Source organism: Schistocerca americana, chromosome 7, assembly GCF_021461395.2.
Source record: "Schistocerca americana isolate TAMUIC-IGC-003095 chromosome 7, iqSchAmer2.1, whole genome shotgun sequence".
NCBI lineage: Eukaryota > Metazoa > Arthropoda > Insecta > Orthoptera > Acrididae > Schistocerca > Schistocerca americana.
In genome coordinates this window covers 215595347-215616671 of record NC_060125.1, presented here as the reverse complement: position 1 = coordinate 215616671, position 21325 = coordinate 215595347, and the positions used below count along the sequence as shown (strand labels likewise).

Below are 21325 nucleotides of genomic sequence, written 5' to 3'. Positions count from 1 at the left end.
AATAGACCATGCTCATGCACGGTTGATTACATCTTTGGGTGGGAATAGTGACATCTCTGAACAGTCAAAGGGACTGTGTCTGTGATACAGTATCCACAGTCAACATCTATCTTCAGGAGTTCTGTAAACCGAGGTGACGTAAAACTTTTTTTGATGTGTGTAGTTTTTATTCCTATGACATTTCTGTTTGACGAGAATACTTTTGCTCAGACGTTTTAAACCATGGTGTGATTACATGTATTCCATGTACCTTTTTATTCTGAAGAAGATTGCCCTAGTGCAATCGAAACTGTGGTCAACTGACAAAATTTTGCGCAACCGAAGTGGCTGTATACACATCCTGTAATTAAATAGCGTGCGGTTGTTGAATCACAGCCAATAAAATTTTTAAAATTTCATAACTACGTAGATATGGACTTGTCAGGGGGACTATCAGACTTACACTGTGTGTTAGGTTGTGGACTTAGTTTCTAGAAGTTATCTATTCCAGGAAATGCTATTTGTATTCAGTTATGTCAGAGTACTATAAAAAAAAAATGTAGTTGCTGTAGTTGGATTATTTATTTGTGTAGTTATCTCCAACACTATGCCAGTGCAGCCATTAACTGACGTTCCCATTCCTCAATGTATAGCATCACCTGCAACAGAGGACTGGCAGGCTATATAAGTGGCAGTTGGTCATTTTAACAGACAGATTGACCAACAAAGCAGTGGCCCAGTCGACACACATAAAATAACCACACACAAAGATTTTATATTCACTAATCTAATTAAAAACCATTGCACTATGACGGCAATTACTGATCTATATGTGAATCTTTTACTTTCTTTTTATCGTGCCTTTTTTCTTATTTCGTACGCATGGATCAGAGAAAGTTATTGATACTTGAGCAGAGCTGATCCTGAAAGCTGGCAACATCAGTCACTGCTATTACAGCATGACTATAGCATCAGCAGCAGCAGCTGTTCTGATCTGTACTGCATACACTGACATGGTTCCCTCTACAGGGTCATAATTAGCTTTATCAATTTTTATGCATTTTCTCTGCTCTCTTCAGACCATGTGTTGCAGAATAATGAAGACCATTTTCAAACGAATCATAAAATTTAGATTACTACCCACGAACATAATTTGCAACAGGCACCTCAGACAGCAGAGCAATATGACAACAGAGAACAGGTGATGTGTGATTGTTGTTATAGTAACTCTCCACTAAACAACTAGCCGTCAGTAAATTTATTACTCTGATCTAGTTACAGTAAATGTGTTTTTGAAGGCTAGTGGTACAGTATCACCATATCAGAAGATCACACATTTGAAAATGTGACTTCGTGGTTACTTTAATGTGCCTTCCAAATCTTTAGAATCTAGAGACAAGTTCAGCTCCTGTTTTGGGATGCCGAATTATTACGCAGACACCTTAACACAGTTGTTTGAGGTGTGGGGTGTTCTGAACTACACTTGTGTTAGATGCCGGCGGAGATCAGGCCTAAGTTTACAACCACTCTTAACCTCAGTGAGTTATTTTGCAGTAGCTGTTACTAAATGCTTAGTGTATTCCACTAAGTTTTGAGTTGAGCATTGTTTCTTGTTGTTTTGTTTTCTTACTTTGAAATGAAAAAGAGACTAATCATCGTAAGTCATGGTATTCGAATACGAATCCTACAACACCATAAGGGTTCTGTGATCCCTATCAGCAGGTAGAAGTTCTGATTTTGTACAGATATATAAAACAGGTGTACACTGCCAGCTCTCCGAGAGGGACGTGAGGCTTTTTTCCTCGAACCCCTCCTCTCCTCTGGGCAGTCTATGTCTCATTTGTTTACACTCACTACTGACTACAGCTTTATATTGTCTGCAGCATACAAATCAAAGTTCCAGTCATCAGGGAGCGGCTCCTAGATGAACACCGACTTTACTGCCAAACATTTGCTGACTGTAGTATCTTTTATAGCTCAAGAAATTTAATATATCAATGAAAATATAATATAATTGGAATGACAACAAATCTACTCACCAAGTGGTGGCAGGAGAAAAATGTATAAAAATTAAGGACATGTACAAGCTTTCAGAGATAGTGGCTCTGGCAGACCCCTGTAGTAGGGGAGCCTTACCAGATGGGATGAGGAGGAAAGACTGATTGCTGGGGACTGCACTGGATGAGATTTGAAAACCTGAGAGCTTAGAGGTGGAGGATAGGGTAATAAGCAAGACGTTTATTACTGACAAAACATCATGCAAGAGTTAAAGAGGAAAATTAAGTGCATGTTGTACATGGTAGGCAGATCAGAAAATACAATAAAAAAAATTTTAAAAAACGAAAATGAAGTGTACATAGGAATAGTTACTGAAAAGAAAGTAACATAAATAAGGACCTGAGGTGACGAGAACCAAGGACATTTTGTAAGGCCAGTTCCCACCTGTCGAGTTCTGAGAAAGTGGTGCATGGGAGAAGAATTAAGTTCACACATCTACACCTAAGTGATTACTCTGCTATTTACAATAAAGTGCCTGGCAGAGGGTTCAATGAACCACCTTCCAGATGTCTCTCTACCATTCCACTCTCGAACGACACGAGGGAAAAACAAGCACTTAAATTTTTCTGTGCAAGTCCTGATTTCTCTTATTTTATCACGATGATCATTTCTCCATATGTAGGTGGGTGGCAACAGAACGTTTTTGCAATCGGAGGAGAAAACTGGTGATTGAAATTTCATGAGAAGATCCCTTCATAACGAAAAACGCCTTTATTTTTTTTTGATTGCCACTACAATTCACGTATCACGTCTGTGACACTATCTCCCCTATTTCGCGATAATACAAAACAAGCTGCCCTTCTTTGTACTTTTTCGATGTCATCCTTCAGTCCCACCTGATGTAGATCCCACTCTGCACAGCAATACTCCAGAATAGGATGGACAAGTGTGGTGTAAGCAGTCTCTTTAGTAGACCTGTTGCATCTTCTAAGTGTTCTGCCAATGAATCGCAGTCTTTGGTTTGCTCTATCCACAATATTATCTATGTGATTGTTCCAATTTAGGTTATTTGTAATTGTAATCCCTAAGTATTTAGCTGAATTTACAGCCTTCAGATTTGTGTGACTTATCGCATAATCGAAATTTAGCTGATTTCTTTTAGTACTCATGTGAATAACCTCACACTTTTCTTTATTCAGGGTCAATTGCCACTTTTCGCACCATACAGACATCTTATCTAAATCATTTTGCAAGTCGTTTTGATCATCTGATGACTTTACAAGACAGTAAATGACAGCATCACCTGCAAACAATCTAAGACGGCTACTCAGATTGTCTCCTATCTTGTTAATATACATCAGGAACAATAGAGGACCTATAACACTTCCTTGGGGGAACGCCGGATATTACTTCTGTTTTACTCGATGACTTTCTGTCTATTACTACAAACTGTGACCTTTCTGGCAGGAAATCATGAATCCAGTTGCACAACTGAGGCGATACTCCATAGGCATGCAGTTTGGTTAGAAGACACTTGAGAAGAACGGTGTTGAAAGCCTTCTGGAAATCTAAAAATATGGGGTATTGGTGTGACTTGAGCAATTTTTCAGTCTTTACGTAGGGAACTTTCTGTGAGCGAGTGGTTGTATATAATTGCTCAATATGGAGCTATTTTATCAGCATACTGATAACCTGACTAGTATACAATCTGGATCAGAGGCCTTGCCTTTATTAAGTGATTTAAGCTGCTTTGTTACACTGAGGATATCTACTTCTATGTTTCTCATGTTGGCAGTTGTTCTTGATTGAAATTCAGGAATATTTAGTTCATCTTTTTTGGTGAAGGAGTTTTGGAAAACCTTGTTTAATAACTCTACTTTAGTGGCACTGTCATCAGTGACTTCACTGTTGTTATCGCGCAGTGAAGGTACTGTTGCGTCTTGCCACTGGTGTGCTTTATGTATGACCAGAATCTCTTTGGGTTTTCTGCCAGATTTCGAGACAGAATTTCGTTGTGGAAACGATTAAAAGCATTTCACATTGAAATATGCGCTATATTTCGGACTTCTATAAAACTTTGTCAATCTTGGGGATTTTGCATTCTTTTAAATTTTGCATGCTTTTTTTGTTGCTTCTGCAACAACGATCTGACCCGTGTTGTGTACCATGGGGGATCAGTACCATCACTTATTAATTTACGTGTTGTATATCTCTCAACTGCTGTCGATATTATCTATCTGAAAACATTCTACAACTTTTCTACACTTACATGATCAGATCGGAAGGAGTGAAGACCGTCTCCTAAAAAGGCGTCAAGAGAATTTTTATCAGCTTTTTTAAATAGGTATACTTTGTGTTTCTTTTTGATGGTTGTAGGTGCTATGGTATTCAGCCTTGTGGTCACTAATCTCTGTATTTGTCGCAATACTCACTATTTGTTCAGGATTATTTGTTGCTAAAAGGTCAAGTATGCTTTCGCAACCACTTACACTTCAAGTGGGCTCATGAACTAATTGTTCAAAATAATTTCTGAGAAAGCATTTAGTACAATTTCAGATGACATTTTATGCCTACTGCCGACTTTAAATGTATAATTTTTCCAGCATATTGAGGGTAGATTGAAATCACCACCAACTATAATTGTATCAGCAGGGTACTTATTTGAAATGAAATTCAAGTTTTCTTTGAACTGTTCAGCAACTATACCTTCTGAGTCGGAGGAGGGGGGGGGGGGGGGGGGGGTCGGTAAAACAATCCAATTAATAGTTTAGTCTGATTGTCAAGTATAACCTCTACCCATACTATTTCACAAAACTATCTACTTCAATTTTGATACAAGGCAAACTACCTCTGACAGCAATAAATATTCCACTACCAACTGTATTTAATCTATCCTTTCTGAACACTGATAGATTGTTTGAAAAAATTTCGGCTGAACTTATTTCCGGCTTTGGCCAGCTCTCTGTACCTACAACTATTTGAGCTTCAGTGCTTTCTATTAGTGCTTGGAGCTCTGGTTCTTTCCCAACACAGCTACGACAATTTACAACTACAATACCAATCATTTCTACAACTACCTCACTGTGTTCTACTTGCCCACTTTTAGACGGATGCCCCTTCTGTGGTTCCCTGAGACCCTCTAACCTAAAAAACCACCCAGTTCCTTCCACACAGCCCCTGCTACCCGTGTAGCCGCCTCCTGTGTGTAGTGGACTCATGACCTATCAAGCGGAACCCGGAAACCCACCACTCGATGGCGCAAGTCAAGGACTCTGCAGTCTACACGGTCACAGAACCGCCGGAGCCTCTGATTCAGACCCTCCACTCAGCTCAGCACCAAAGGACCACAGTCGATTCTATCGACAATGCTGCAGATGGTCAGCTCTGCCTTAATCTCGGAAGAAAGACTGGCAGTCTGTACCATTTCCGCTAGCCGCCCGAAACCAGACAGAATCTGCTCCGATTCAAAGCGACACATTTCATTGGTACTGACATGAGTCACCACCTGCAGTTGGCTGCACCCCGTACTCTTCATGGCATCTGGAAGCACCCTTTCCACATCCGGAATGACTCCCCACGGAATGCACATGGAGTGCACACTGGCTTTCTTCTCCTCCTTGGCAGCCATGTTCCTAAGGGGCCTCATTACGGGCCTAACGTTGGAGCTCCCAACTACGAGCAAACCCACCCTCTGTGAATGCCCAGACCTCGCGGGCCGAGAAGCTTCCTCTGGAACAGGGTGTACGATTGCATCTGGTTCAGAGACACCGTCAGCCACAGATAACGCCTGAAACCTGTTCGTCAAACGAACCGGAAAGGCCCTACGATCGACCCCTTGGAAAGTTTTTCACTGCCTGCCAGACTTTGGAATGATCTCCCACTCGACCACGGGTGAGGGGTCAACCTCAGTGCAGGCAGTACCTGGGGCAGTCACAGCAGTGCACCAATCGGAGGAAACATGGGACGTGCTCGACGTCCCTCGCATCCCGCGTTCGATCCCCCACAGTGACGTCCCTTGGCAGCAGCCTCAAGCTGTGTGATTGAAGTCAACGCAGTCTGGAGCTGTGAGTGAAGGGTCGCTAACTCAGCTCACATCTGTACACAACAATCACAATTCCTATCCATAAAATATGCAACAAATGAACGGTGTACTCGTCTTATTAGCAGCAGGAAATTGAAGTGCTCTCTCACTTACGGTCTAACTGACACTGAGCTGTTCTAACCAAACAAACAAAAGCCTGTACGATATGAGGGTAGATACAACGATTGATAGCAACGGCGGTACTGAACACTACACTGTTATTGAAATAAAAGGTTGTGCCTAGCAAGCACTCGAACATGCAAGAAATTACAAAAATAAACTAGTAACTACACAGATAACTGAAAATAAGTCACTCCTGTATGAAGCTCATAAAAATATGTAACAAGTGTACAGTGTACTCGCCTTATTAGTAGCAGGAACTAGTGGTGTGCTGTCGCTGATGGTCTAACCGAGTTAAAGAGGAAAATTACGTGCCTGTTATACGTGGTAGGCAGGAAAAAAAAGTGAATTGTACATAGGAATAGTTACTGAAAAGAAATTAACACAAATTAAGGACATGAGGTGACGAGAACCAAGGACATGTTGTAAGGCCATTCTCACCTGCAGAGTTCTGAGAAAATGGTGCCTGGAGGAAGAATCCAGATGGCACATGTGGTGAAACAGACACAGAGGTCATGACTGCCATGTTGCAGAGTATGCTCTGCAACAGGATATTGTATGTTGTCAGTATACACCCTCTGCCTATGCCCATTCATCTTAACTGATACCTTGGCAGCAGTAATACCATTGTAAAAGGCTGAACAGTGTTATGTAGCAGCTGGCACACGGTGTGTCGCTTCGCAGGTGGCACTCCCTTTGATACTACATGTTTTGCCAGTTACAGATCGGGCAAATACTGGGATGGTTCCATTGAAAGGGCATGGCTGACTTCCTTCTTCATCTTTCCCTGATCCAAGGGGACTGATGACCTCGCTGTTTGGTACCCTCCCCCAAATAAACCAGCCAAACAGTTACAGAACTGGTACAGGTGGCGGTATGAGGGAAAGTCAAGGGTAGGGTAGGAAAATGGTTGCAAAAGACGCTAAGGGTCTGATCAGGATGTTGTGGAAATAAGGTGGGAAGGGTGGGGGTAGGGGTGGCACAACAAAAAGCTATTCTAGGTGGGGTGGGCAAATTTCAGAGAGACTGGATCTCATTTCAGGGCACAATATTAGGAGGGCATAGCCTTCTTGAAGTAGCTGGTTAACACATTCAAGACCAGGACCGGATGTGATGACCCAGGAAATCTGCTTCTGAACTAGACTGGTGGGGTAACTGTGTCCAGTGATGCCTGAGGTGAGAATGATGGTGTACTGTCATAAAGAGTCTGCATCACTGCCTCGAATGCCAAGGCTGTTAGAGAGGGATCATTTGACATGGGAAGGATGGCAACTGTCAAAATGTAAGAACTGTTATTTGTTAGTATGATTAATATGAACAGAGGTGGAGAGCTAACCCTTGGTTAGAATGAGGTCAACATCAAAGGAAGTGGCATGGTGTTTAGAATAGCCCCATGCGAAATTTAATTGCAAGAATGTATTTAGAGATTCCAAAAATCTTAATAGCTCTGTCTCACCATGAGATTATATGGCAAATGTGTCATCAAAGTATCTAAGCCATACCACAAATCAACATGTCATGTACCAACCGTTATGTAACACTGTTCCACCTTCTACAATGGTATGACTATCATCAAGTTATCAGGCAGGATGAATGGGGATAGACAGAGGATGTACACTTGCAACACACAATATCCTATTGCAGAGCATGCTATGCAACACGGCAGTTGTGACCTTAGTGCCTGTTTCACCACATGTGCCATCTGGATTCTTCCCCCCAGGCACCACTTTCTCAGAACTCAGCAGGTGGGAACTGGCGTTATAACGTGTCCTTGGTTCCTGCCTCCCATCAGATCTTAATTTATTTTAATTTCTTCAGCGTCAGCATTTCTTTTCAGTAACTATTTCTTTCTACATTCAAGTTAAGTTTTCTATATATCTCATTTTCTGACTAGTCTATGTTTCCTCTCTCCCCTCCCTCCTCCCCCTCATGACCTGTCAATCATGTATAATATATTTAGCTTTCTGCTCTTATTAACTCTTGTATGGTGTTTTGTCCGTAATTTCTGCCTTGCTTATTACCCTATCTTCCACCTCCATGCTCTCAGGTTTTTGAAATCTCATCTGATGCAGCCCTCAACAATGTCTTTCCTTCTCATCCCCTGACCTGTGGTTCTGCACAACTTTTCCATAACTCCTAAGCGTCCCCAGTTCTTTTCCTTCATCCATCTTTTTCCTCCTTCAACTCTTTAGCCAGAAGGAGCCTTTGCTTCCAAAAGCTTGCACATTTCCTTAACTTTTATAAGCAATTTTTCCTGCTGCCGCATGGTAAGAACATGTGCCTATCCAATTATATTTTGGGGAAAATTAATTTATTCTCCACAAAAAAAAAAATATGATCTGGTAACAGTATAGCCCATTTCAACCCCAGATACACCTAAGATTTGTCCCTCATTGGTTGTCTGATTGTGAGACAGTATGGAGCTGGGTGTGTCTCATGATCTGGGAATGTCCAACAGAATGGGTCAGCTAGATGTTGTTCAGACTTACGCGTAATGCTGTTGTAACTTCACTGTACTAGCCCTGCTCCGAGGGAGCAATCTGTTTCCAGTATAAACCAGTCTCCAATACACGTGTCAGTGGTGGTGTAGAAATAGTTTACAGAACAGATCAAGAATTCTCACCTTGGAATGCCTCATCCTGCTCATAATCTAAACACTTACAATCTTGGAGTGAAATTTGTTTCAGGATTCTCCAAAACAAGTCATTTTTCATGTAGTCATTATTTTTCACTATCTTCTCTCTGCGTCATTTACATAATCTTCAATGACTAGGACAAAAGTCTTTGACAAACCATCTAGACATTACTAGCAAAATACCCTGCTTCCAACAAAATGAATTATGCAACAAGTAATTAGAGAATAACAGAAGGCTACTCGGTACTTAAAATATATTGCCAAGTAATCCAACTGCATTGTAAATGACTATCTTTGATAGAAATGATACTGCAAATACAATATAGCTGTGGTAACCAATTAAATGGAGTTATGTGGACTATAGTGTGGCAGTCAGCTGTGACCAAAAAGAAATGAGGACTTAGACTGCCCAAGAGGAGAGGAACGGTGAGGGGGAACAAGCCCTGCCTCCCTCACGCAAAGCTGCTATCCTATGTCCGCGTTCTGTGCTTTCATGAAAGCAGAACTGACAAATGGTCATAGGAATCGCTGATTCCCTTGGTCGTGGTGAGAATTGTATTCAAATCTCTTTATGCGCCAATATTAGTCTCTTACTCATTTCAAAATATGAAAAACAAGCAATCCACAATACAAACCAAACTTGAGTACACAATGCATCTGGCAGTGGCTACGGTGTAAATGTTTTTTGTGGTTGGTAGTGGTAGTTCAGGTTTGAACTGTACTGGTATCTTAAGCACCCATAGTTCAAAACAGTCCCCACCTAAAACTGCCACGATATTAGTGTCTGCGCTACTATTCGAGTAAGAAGCCTTAATTAAAATAACAAGTTCCACTCTTCCATTCCCCAGAGAAAAGGTCAGCCATATGACTGAGTGTTTACAAGGTACATATGTTAAGATACACAAGAAGAATATGTATTATTAATTCTTCTATTTATACTGAAAAGCTTTTTGTCAACCACTGGATGATGATGTCAAAGGAATGAAGATCAATGGCACATGATAAAACAACATACGTTACACATAAGTGTCGCTGTGACACTCTCAGATAACATAGAAACTAAGTCTTTTCTAAACAGAATTAGCATCAGTAACCAAGGGTTTGGATATCTTACCAATTACATCCGCATTGACATCGGTTTGATAGGTATTAGGCCATCACCTAAGACATGTTCAACACCTAATGCTTCATACCCTACTACCCTTAGAGGCCATAAGATGTAATTACACTGCCTGACAAAAAAAATTGTGGAGCACCCATAAGACAAGGCCAGATGTCACAATAACTTTTTCCCACGTGGAATGTTTCCCTCTATTATATTGATTAACTTCATACACACAAACATACCCAGCAGATATGTAAATGATCAGAGTTGCAATTCTCTGTGACAGGTAAAATGGCCATGAGAGTAAACTAGTGGCGTGAGCAACATCAGACATTGAGCGATCACTATTAAGGACACATACATATTGCATACTAGTGTGACACAGCGTTATCACCACCTGACAGTTTGAAAGGGGCTACATTGTGCATCTCCATTTGACCAGCTGATCAAATTGTGCAGTATCCAGATTTGTCGGGGTTCACATATGACAGTGTTCCAATGTTGGACTGCATGGGAATGAGGGTAACTGTACTCAATGTCAAGGTTCTGGTCGAACACATCTGAAAACCACAAGGGAAGATCATTGTATTGTGCACTAAGCACATCCAATCCTTTCTCTCTGTAGGTGTCGTCTGAGAACAAGTAATGGACACCTTCTGTGTCAAATGCCATTGAAACATACCATTGTAAACTGTGCTTACGGTCAGAAACACTTAACAGCTAAGCACTCTCCATTGTCTGCATTGCGTCTGTAAGCACAGTGTGTTAATGGCGGCCCTATATCATGGGCCATGGGTGTACGTAACAGTACGATCATGTTTCTGTATCTTGTGAGGAAGCCAACCATGGCTAAAAGTTTTGTTTGCTTCTTTTACTAAGTTTAAGGATACAGGTTTTTTATTTGTCAGGTGCTTCTCAGGTCATGTGAATCAACACAACTACTCATATTGTTGTAATTTATCATAATGCTGCTGCTCGTAAGTATGCATGTCCTTTCTTTTCTAGATCAATCTGGTGATGATCATAACGATCAAAACAGTTAATTAACCTACAAGGTGTATAACTTTGATTCTGCTGTTTTTTCCCCAACATTTTAGACCTTAATGAAACAAATTGGTAGCACACGTACCATTCAATGTATTTGCCATCGCTGGCCACCACTTTCTCCCATCTTTCTAGCAGTGTACGAATCCCATGTCGAAAAAATTGTTCATCTTTTGAAGCGATCCACAAATCGATACAATTTGTGACTTCTTCATGAGATCGGAAGTGTTGGTCAGCCAGGCCATGCGCCATTGATCTAAACAGGTGATAGTCAGAGGGAGAAATGTCTGGAGAATACGTCGGTGGGGGTAGGACATCCCATTTTAACGTTTCCAAGTACCTTTTGACCTCTTTTGCAATGTGGCATCGAGTGTTGTCGTGCTTCAAAATCACTTTATCATGCCTCTCGCTGTACTGCGGCCGTTTGTCTTCTAATACTCTGCTCAAACGCATTAATTGTGTTCGATAATGAGCACTTGTGATTGTTTCACTTGGCTTTAACACGTCATAGTACACAACGCCGAGCTGGTCCCACCAAATACAGAGCATGATCTTGGAGCTGTGAATATTCGGTCTGGCCGTCGATGTGGAAGCATGGCCAGGATATCCCCATGATTTTTTTGCGTTTAGGCTTATTGTAATGAAACCATTTTTTGTCCCCAATCGCAATGTGATGCAGAAATCCCTTCTGTTTTTGCCTCTGAAGCAACGGTTCACAAACACACAAATGCTGTTCAACATCTCTTGGTTTCAGCTCACACAGGAACCAAGTCCCTTCTTTCTGAATCATGCCCATAGCCTTGAGACATTTTGAAATGGCTTGCTGTGTCACTCCCACTAATACTGCCAATTCTTCTTGAGTTTGACGCGAGTCTTCACTCGGCAATGTCTCCAATTCTGCATCTTTGAAAACATTCTCTCTTCCACCACTATTCCGATCTACGACGTTAAAATCACTGTTCTTGAAGTGTTGAAACCACTCACGACACATTCTTTCACTAATAGCATCCTTACCATATGTACTTGAGAGCATTAGATGAGACTCAGCCACTGTTTTCTTCATACTGAAACAAAACAGCAACACCTCCTGCAAATGACGAGAATTAGGCTTGTAAACTGACATTTTCAATGAAGAAGAGCTTTATGATTCAGACACAAATCGACAAATGTTTGAATGAGGTTATGTTAACTGAGGTCCAAGCTAACTGCCTGGCATCTGCGATCTGTTTCTTTCGGCCGATACTTACCATTATTGCCACCTATCGACAAACGGCAAAAGCAAAGTTGTACACCTTGTAAATAAAGAAATTTGTGATCAAAGACTGTCTTCGTTTCTACAAATTCTGTGTCACCTCACATCACTGCTCAAAGGCTAGCCACAGCCAGACTAGGTAATTACCATCCCATGCACAGGCTACAGTTAGTACCACAACACAAATGGTTGTGTTCGACAATGAATCACAGTTCTGCACTATCTGGATGACCACAGTCAGTGAATATGCTCGCAACCGGTCACAGCTGATAGTAATTGAGGAAACTCTGGTGGTACAATAGTATATCACTAACAGCCTGTGACCTCAAGTGTTACCTCTTATGTGATAGTTTTGTCGTGCCATTTTTCAACAGAACAATGTTCGTTCACACACGGTACATATCTCTACAAACTCACTGGGTGTTGTTGAGGCCAGCAAGATCCCTGACCTGTCCGTAATAGAGCAAATGTGGTACAACATCGGATGCCCACTCTGTCTCAGTGCCAATATCCAGAATATCAAGGACCAGCTATAACAGTTGTGGGTCAGGTTGCCTCAGTAATGTGACTCTTCTCAATTGAATTAGTGCATCCATCCAGACCAGACGGGGTGCCATGTCATACTGATGAGTGGACTCATACTGTCAAATTTCTTGTAAATTTGTTCGACTTTTTAATCACTGAAATAACATCATATACCCCCTCCGTTTCCTCCTCCCTTTCTGGTTTTTTCACTTTTCTTTATCAGGCAGTGTAGTTAATCCTCAACAGACTTGTTTAGCTACCGGGAACTGCCAAACTTTCCACATTTTATTGCTTACTATCAAAAGGTTGAGTAGTGATGTCATCCAACTGCTGCCAAAGATTGCAGATTTGTGCTGTAGTGTGTCACAGAATTTGAACGCAAGAAGAGTTTGCACTGTTTGCTTTATTTAGCATTAAGGCCTACTACTTGTTTAATTTATATCCTCTTTTTTTCTGTTAACCAATGACCTCTAGCATAGTAATGTTTGGACCATGGCAAACTTTAGGGTTAATTAAAGTAACCAGTGTCAACTTTTCTGTTGCACAATCTCCATAATACACATCATCATGACTCTCTAATCTTGGGCAGCAGTCAGATTATGTCATAACTTGTCCACTGCATGATCACCAGTAAACTTCATGATTTTTTTCAGCTAAACAAGTTTACATTTGAAAATTAAATAACTACATCTGTATAGCCTCTGAGGATATCTCCTACAGTAGAGGACAAAACAGTACACACAGAAAACATGCCTTAGACCATGGTCTGATAAACATAAAGCCAATGTCACCGAAGATACGAATAATGGTCATGATAGACTGAATTACACAATTAATGTATTTTTTTTTTAATTGTGGTTGTTAGCAAGAACAGGAAACACGGCATGATTATCAAGTTTTATGGGAAAATACTTGCAAACCACTAAAATCAGAAACCTAAGATGCTGGGTAACACAAAAATGGGATTATGATGAAGATATAAACACTAAAATTAGCACTGCTGGGCAGCATTTCAGAAACTCTTAATATGTGACATATAACATTGTGATTTTCAATTTGCACACACTGACGAACTGTTAAGTGCTATGTGTTACCTGTACTGACACAAGGAGTAGAATCTTAATACAATTAAAACCTCATTTATGATGAGGTTCATTCAAATGAAACCTGGTCACTGTGTCTACCTTTGCCTTACACGTAAGGTGGCACTACTTAACTGTGTGTGACCCCATCTATTAGCAGAGAGACTGACATGTGCGCATCGTTTGTTCTTGCATAGGGCCAGTGTGGTTTCACACCGAAGAGAAGGTGGTCACACAAGTTATCGTACACTACCGCACAGGCAGGCGAGTAAGCAGGAACAACAAGGAGTGATTCGATTTTTGGCGGTGGAGGGAGTTGGAGGCCGTGAAATGTATCGATGGATGAAGGCTGTGTACGGTGAGTACAATCTGAGTTGTTCAAGTGATGTGGAATGGCACAAACGATTCCTTTGCTGGCACAAGTCACTGAAAGATGATGCTCGTCCTGGATAGGCTCATCGTGTCATCACACCGGAAATGGTTGCAAAAGTGAATGCTTTAGTCTTGGAAAATCACAGAATCACCATGGATGAGATCCACCAGTTACTGGGTATTAGTGTGGGCGCCACACACACACCGTATACATCAACACTTGAACTTTTGAAAAATCTGTGCGCAGTGGGTTCCCCACCAACTGACCGCTGAACAGCGCAATACTTGAATGGCGCTGTCTTTGAGTCATCTGAAACATTATCATAGGTAGGAATACGGCTTTCTGTCATGTGCTGTCACAGGTGACGAAACATGGTGTCACCATTTTGAACCGGAAAGCAAGCGTCAGAGCAAGAAGTGGAAACATGCAACTACGCCACCTCCAAAGAAACCAAAGGCTGTGCACACCTGTTCTGGTAAGGTCATGATGTCCTTCTGTTTCAACCACAAGGGACCACTGCTTGTCGAGTTCATGGAACGGGGAACCACTATCAATGCCCAGCTTTATCAAGCCACTTTGCAGAACCATAGAGGAGCCATCAAGTCGAAATGCTGGGGTGTGTTGTCCAATAGCTTTTCTTCCTGCATGATAATGCCTGCCCATAAACGGCCAATGCCGTCAAGATGACATTGCCGCAGTTTCTGTGGGAAATGGTGGAACATCCACCGTACAGTCCCGACCTTTCACTGTGTGACTTTATGTGTTTGAACCTCGAAAACAAGCTATTTGCACACATCAATTACAATGGACGATGAAGTGTGTGGCTGGGTCCAGGCCTGGATCCAACAACAGCCTACTAGCTTCTTCAAGGATGGAATCGACCAGCTAGTGACACAATGGGATAAATGTGCCATCAATTTTGGTGACTATTTTTGAGTATGTGTACTGTGTACAACTACATTTTTGAGTTAATAAAATCATTACCGTTATTTTACACTAGTGACTGGGTTTCATTTGAATGCCCCTTATATAAACTAAAGGCAACTGACATGTGGAAGTACTGGTTCATCCTAAGTAAGTAGATCATGTGACCAGTGGCAAGCTACTTCACTACGCCGGCAAAAACTTGCAGTCACAATCACAAATACAGAACAGTGTCATATTTTGGGCACAGATTTTGAAGTGAAAACTAAAGCTCCATTCACGTAAACACTGAAAGTAAGAAGGACTTGATTGGAGAAGAGTTTCACAGCTGCACTGACTCAACATCTCAGATATTGCCACATTGTTTAAAAAAGCTGAGACTAAATAAGAAGACTCTACAATGATCATCAGTGTTCTATAAAAAGACAGCAGAGGAGAAGGCAGAGAAGGAGGAGAAGAAGAAGAAGAAGAAGAAGAAGAAGAAGAACTCGGGAATCAGAAATCGCAGCACTGTGACCAGGTATCGATATAAAGGGTTTATGGAAGACCTCTTGAAGTTTAGTTTAGCCACAGTGTTCTTTCTAAAAAGTCTTTGGGTAAAAATTCATTTACTTTACTTCACATAAGTTTGACTGGGTTCAGAATATGTAAATAAGGTGGTTTTGGAACACTGAATCAACCCTGAACATTACTTGTCACATGGATGAGTAAATAATACTGCTGGAATAACCAGTTGTTGTGAGTGTATGTGAACTGCATGGAAAAGACATACTTGGTCTCCTTGTACCTTATGTGCAGGCTATTAACTGACCGAAATAGATTATTTGAGCTGGGAAAAGTATCACATGTATATCTCTAGACAATGATAGCTACAAGGTTGGACATATTAAAATGAACCTCCTGGGGAAAGTACTTCATCTGCTTCCTGATATCTCATACACACTATTACATCTGTGAAAGAGTTCTGACCACCAATCTACTCATTGTGATGACGTGTTGGTATAAACTGCCAGTGCCCACTTAGCTCATTTATCTGTGACAACCGTCAAAAATCTACTTGGGGTATGTAGTGTTATTGTGTCTAAGTCTTATGACAGCATACGGAATGCCTGGAAAAACTACTGGCTAAATAAAACAGTCGAAAAATTTACTAAAAATACAGACATGTACACTGTAAATACAAGGCAGTTTTCCAAAATAATGCTTTTTGCACTGCTGCTGAAGACAACTAACTACCCATTAAGGAATGTTTTAAAGCTAATTACCTGGATACGTGCTGCTTACCATTATTCAAATCCAGATCCATATCTTCTCTAAAGTGATTCATTTTGTCAACAGCATTCACTGCAGATGTCCTTAGCTCAGTGGCATCAAGACAGATGTGTACATTTTCACGCACTAAGGACAGTAGACTATCTTTTTCTATGCTTTTAACAAAGCCAACATCTGCTCCTTCAGTCCTGCAAAGAACAAGGTAAAAATAATAAAAGATGATGAACGAAAGATGTCATATGATCAACAGCAGCAAGAATCACTTTAAAACATTGACAAATTGAGGATCTTCATCAGTGCTAATGAATAACACGATTGTTGAAAGTGTGAGATGCATACAAGTTGTGAGAAGAGGCAGGTTGTCATCGAAGCAGTGTAGAATTGATGAGACATAAAAACAATATTAGTTAATAAACACAAATGATTACACACATCAGGAATAAAATGTACTTAATGAGATGACTAAGGGCATCAAGCAAGTAGAAGGTAAGGCTAAAAAAGTGAACCCAGTCTAATTAAAAGAAGCAAATTATTGGAAGAAGTTGTGAAAAGTGTGCAAAATAAAGGCACACACACACACACACACACACACACACACACACACACACACACACACGAGTGCAAGCCTCTTAGTCTATGCCTAATTATTGCAACCTACATCCACCTGAACCTGATCACTGCAGTCACAGCACAGTCTCCTTCTACAATTTTTACCCTCTCTCTCTCTCTCTCTAAAACACACACACACACACACACAAACACACACACACACACACACACACACACACACACACACTCTCTTCCCTCCATTTCCAAATTAGCTAGTCCTTGATGTCTCATAGCAACCAATCCCTTCTTTTAGGCAAGTTGTGTCATAACAAACTTTTCTCCCCAATTCGAATCAGTATCTCTTCATCAGTTACACAATCTGCCAATTTAATTATCAGGATTCTTCTGCATTACCACATTCCAAAAGTTCAATTCTCTACTTCTCTGTGCTGTTCACTGTCTACATTTCACTTCCGTTCAATGCTACACTGCAGGCAGATATTTTCAGAAAAGGCTTTCTAACACTGAAATTTGTAATATATGTTATAAGTATGTTATAATATTTCTCTTTTTCAGAAACACTTTACTAGCGAGTAAAGTGTTTGAGAATCTGCATTCATATTCTCTTTACTTTGGCCATACTAAACTATTTTACTGTCCAAGTAGCAAAACTTGTCTACTCCTTTTAGGGTCTCACTTCCTAATCTATTTATCATCTGATTTTAATTTTACTATATTCAATTATCCTTGTTTTACTTTTGTTAATATTCATCTCTCAACCTTTTTTCAAGATACTATCGGTTTCAATTATGGCTTTCATGACTGCCTGCCTTAGCTGATGGTGTTTCTTCTGGGTTGTATGAATAGTGAATTCAATGATCAAGTTGATAGTGTTGCAGTGGGTAACCCACTGCATTCTGCAATTGCTGACTTCGATGTGGGAAAAATTTAAACAATCAGCTCTAGAAAAAAAAAAAAAAAAAAAAAAAAAAAATCTCATTGGTATTGGTTCATGGAAGGATTTTTCGTAGTTTAGTCACATTATAAAAAAGCTTTATAGCAATTACTTCATTATCTAAAATAATTTAAGTTCAAAGGTCAAGTTTACCACGGAAACGGTCAAATATACAGACAGATATTTACATAAGAGTTCCAACCATTGTTCACTGCAAAAGAGGGGTGTCAGTAAAAGTCTCGTCCACAGAGCCAAAAGAATTTGTGCACCAGAGCACCTACACAATGAATTAAAGCATGAATTAAACATAAAAATGATAATTCCACAAAAGAAGTAAATAGAGTTCTGCAACCAAATAACAGCAGCAGGCTGAAGGACAAGGATGAAAAACAATGCGGGAAGAATACAGGTTCTTTCCCTTTTATGAAAAAACTGGACAAGTGCAAGTATGACTCATGTTCTGAAGGTTCCATATAAACTCAATTATGTAAATAGATGATGATGATGATGATACAAATACGTAGTCAGACCAAGATTAGATCTGGCAAAGTTTCTGTTTCCAGATATATGCTTTACCACCAGACTGGCCTGACAGTTATACAGCTAATCTATCTTAAGGTTTTGATGAATGAGATTGTATCAAAATATGAGACATATATGCTCATATCTTTTGACTGGATTGAGCTTAAATTATTTACACTGCCAAGGGTCCACAGACATCAGTACCCAACATAAATGTCAACTTGATGTCTAAACCCATTCCTGAGAAAAAGAGATCTTAACAGATGGCCAGACAGATGGACAACAAATGGCAAAAAATTCTTTTTTATAGCTAAAAATTAACAATTTTTGAATTTTTTCCTTTACTTATACTGGGAAATCTTGCTTCTTCTCAAATTTCATGATTCTGGGTCAATGGGAAGTACAATCTAAGTTTTGATGAGTGAGTTTGCAAGTACTGAAATATGTGCTGTTACTGGCCATATCTTTGGATTGGATTGATTAGAAGCTTAACTTTCTGCATCACCAAGGGAGCGTAGTCCTTTGTATGTGACATAAATACTAACTTGATACCTCTACCCATTCTTGAGAAAAAGGTGTCTTGACAGTCAGACATACAGACAGATAATAAAGTGATCCTATTTGTAGTAAAGTCTACATTGGAACTACAAACAGAAGTGTGAATAAACATTCAACAAAGATAAAAAAGAATCTTTACTGACTAGGGTAATTACAAAAATCAGCTGTAGCATAGAATCCTCTTCAGTCAGGCAGCTATCACGTGCAGTTTTTCAAATCCAAGATTTTATCTTCAATGATGAATTGAAGACATGTGTGGAAAAACAGGCTAACAGCTTAGAGATAAGTGTTGCCATCTGTTGCTGAGCAACAGATGGCAACACTTACTTCTAAGCTTTTACATTTGAGTTAGCCCATTTTCCCACACATCTTCAATTATTATCCAGAACACATTGAAATATTAAACATCTGGACAGTTTTAACAGAAAAGAAGAAGCCAAGAAACTTAGTAATATATGAAAAGCAGCTCCATAGAATTAATAGACAGGTTTTATCTTGGTCTATGACAGTTTGTTAGTTAAGTCTTATCTTTAACTAGCATTATCTCTGCTGATCGCATGTAAACTTCACAATGGCTCCTTATCACAATATTTTTGTCACTCTCTGATGTCCAACATGTGAATAGGCAAGATTCAATGGAACCAGGAGCGTCTCTGAAAATGCCCAACACAGCTCTGGACAAAATGTCAGGAACAAAGAAATTCATGGAGCATTACGATACAACCCACAAAATTGGTTAGCAAATATCTGTCCCATTCCACTGATGTTCCACATCCTCTTGCAGTCTCTGACAGAATTACGATGTCTTTGGTAAAGCTCAAAGATTTTATTTCCTGTCCTTGAAATATGAGGTTCTCTCCAAATTTTTCCTCTGTTTCCTTTGCTGCTTGCTCAATATACAGACTGAGTAACATCAGGGATAGGCTACAAGTAGTCCTACTGCTTTCGCACTACTTCTCCCCTTTAACACCCTTCAACTCTTTCATCTACATCCACACGGATACTCTGCAAATCACATTTAAGTGCTTGGCAGAGGGTTCATCGAACCATCTTCACAATAATTCTCAATTATTCCAATCTCATACAGCCCACTGGAAAAATGAAATCCCACATCTTTCCTTGTGATTTCTGATTTAAGTTTAACGGATTCCTTTTTGCACTCGTGTGGATGGCTCACACTTTTCATTATTTAGGATCAGTTGTCAATTTTCGCACCATAGATATCTTTTCTAAATTGTTTTGCAATTTTTTTTTTTCATCTTTTGATGACAGGATCACCTGCAAACAACCTAAGACAGATGCTCATATTGCCTCCTAAATCATTCATGTAGATAAGGAACAGCAGAGGGCCTATAACGCTACCTCGGGGAACGCCAGAAATCACATCTGTTTTACTCGATGACCTTCTGTCAATTACTACAAACTATGACCTCTCTGACAGGAAATTACAATCCAGTCACATAACTGAGACGATAATCCATAAGCACACAATTTCACTACAAGCTGCTTGTGTGGTACAGTGTCTAAAGCCTTCTGGAAACCTAGAAATACAGAATCAATTTGAAACCCGCTGTCAATAGCACTCAACACTTTGTGTGGGTAAAGAGCTAGTTGTGTGTCACGAGAACAATGTTTTGCAAATCCATGTTGACTGTGTGTCAATAGACCGTTCTCTTCGAGCTAATTCAACTGTTCGAACACAATACACGTTCCAAAATCCTGCTGCTTATCGGCGTTAATGATATGGGCCTATAATGTTAGTGGATTACTCGTACCACCTTTAGTGTGACCTGTGCAACTTTCCAGTCTTTGGGAATGGATCTTTCATCGAGTGAACGGTCGTATATGATTGTTAAGTATGGAGCAAACTCAGAGAGGAACCTACTGCAGTGTGCTTTCAGTACTAGTTGTAGATAGCCTTTCCTTCCTGTGTTTCATCGCCACTATCTTCAGAATTTTAAAGCTTCCTTCCTGTCAATATAATCTACAGCTTTCTCTAAATATACAAATGCTAAAAATGTAGATCTACTTGTTCTAAGTGTACCTTCTAAAACAACTCATATGATCAGTATTGTCTTGCTTGTTCCTCCATTTTTTCCAGAATCCAAACTGCTCTCCCAAGCCAGCTTCTTGAAGTCTTTTCATTCTTCTCTAGATAATCTGTGTTAATATGTTGTGACTGTGACTTGTTGAACAAATTGTTCAGTGATATTCGCAACTGTCAGCAATTAACTTCTTTGGCATTAGAATTATTACATTCTTCTTGAAACCTGAGGGTATTTCACCTGACTAGTGTAGCTGCCATATCAAATGGAATAGTTTTGTCGTGACTAGATTTCCCAAAGGTCTCG

General features: G+C 40.1%; 1 protein-coding gene across 1 annotated transcript in view; it reads right to left on the bottom strand.

The window, feature by feature from the left end:
• Positions 1-21325, bottom strand: part of LOC124622100 (exosome complex component RRP45-like) — a 56931-nt gene that overhangs the window by 17819 nt on the left and 17787 nt on the right. The window contains exon 6 of the mRNA XM_047147702.1: positions 16403-16578. Coding sequence (XP_047003658.1) covers positions 16403-16578 — 176 coding nt within the window. The remainder of the gene's footprint in view (positions 1-16402; positions 16579-21325) is intronic.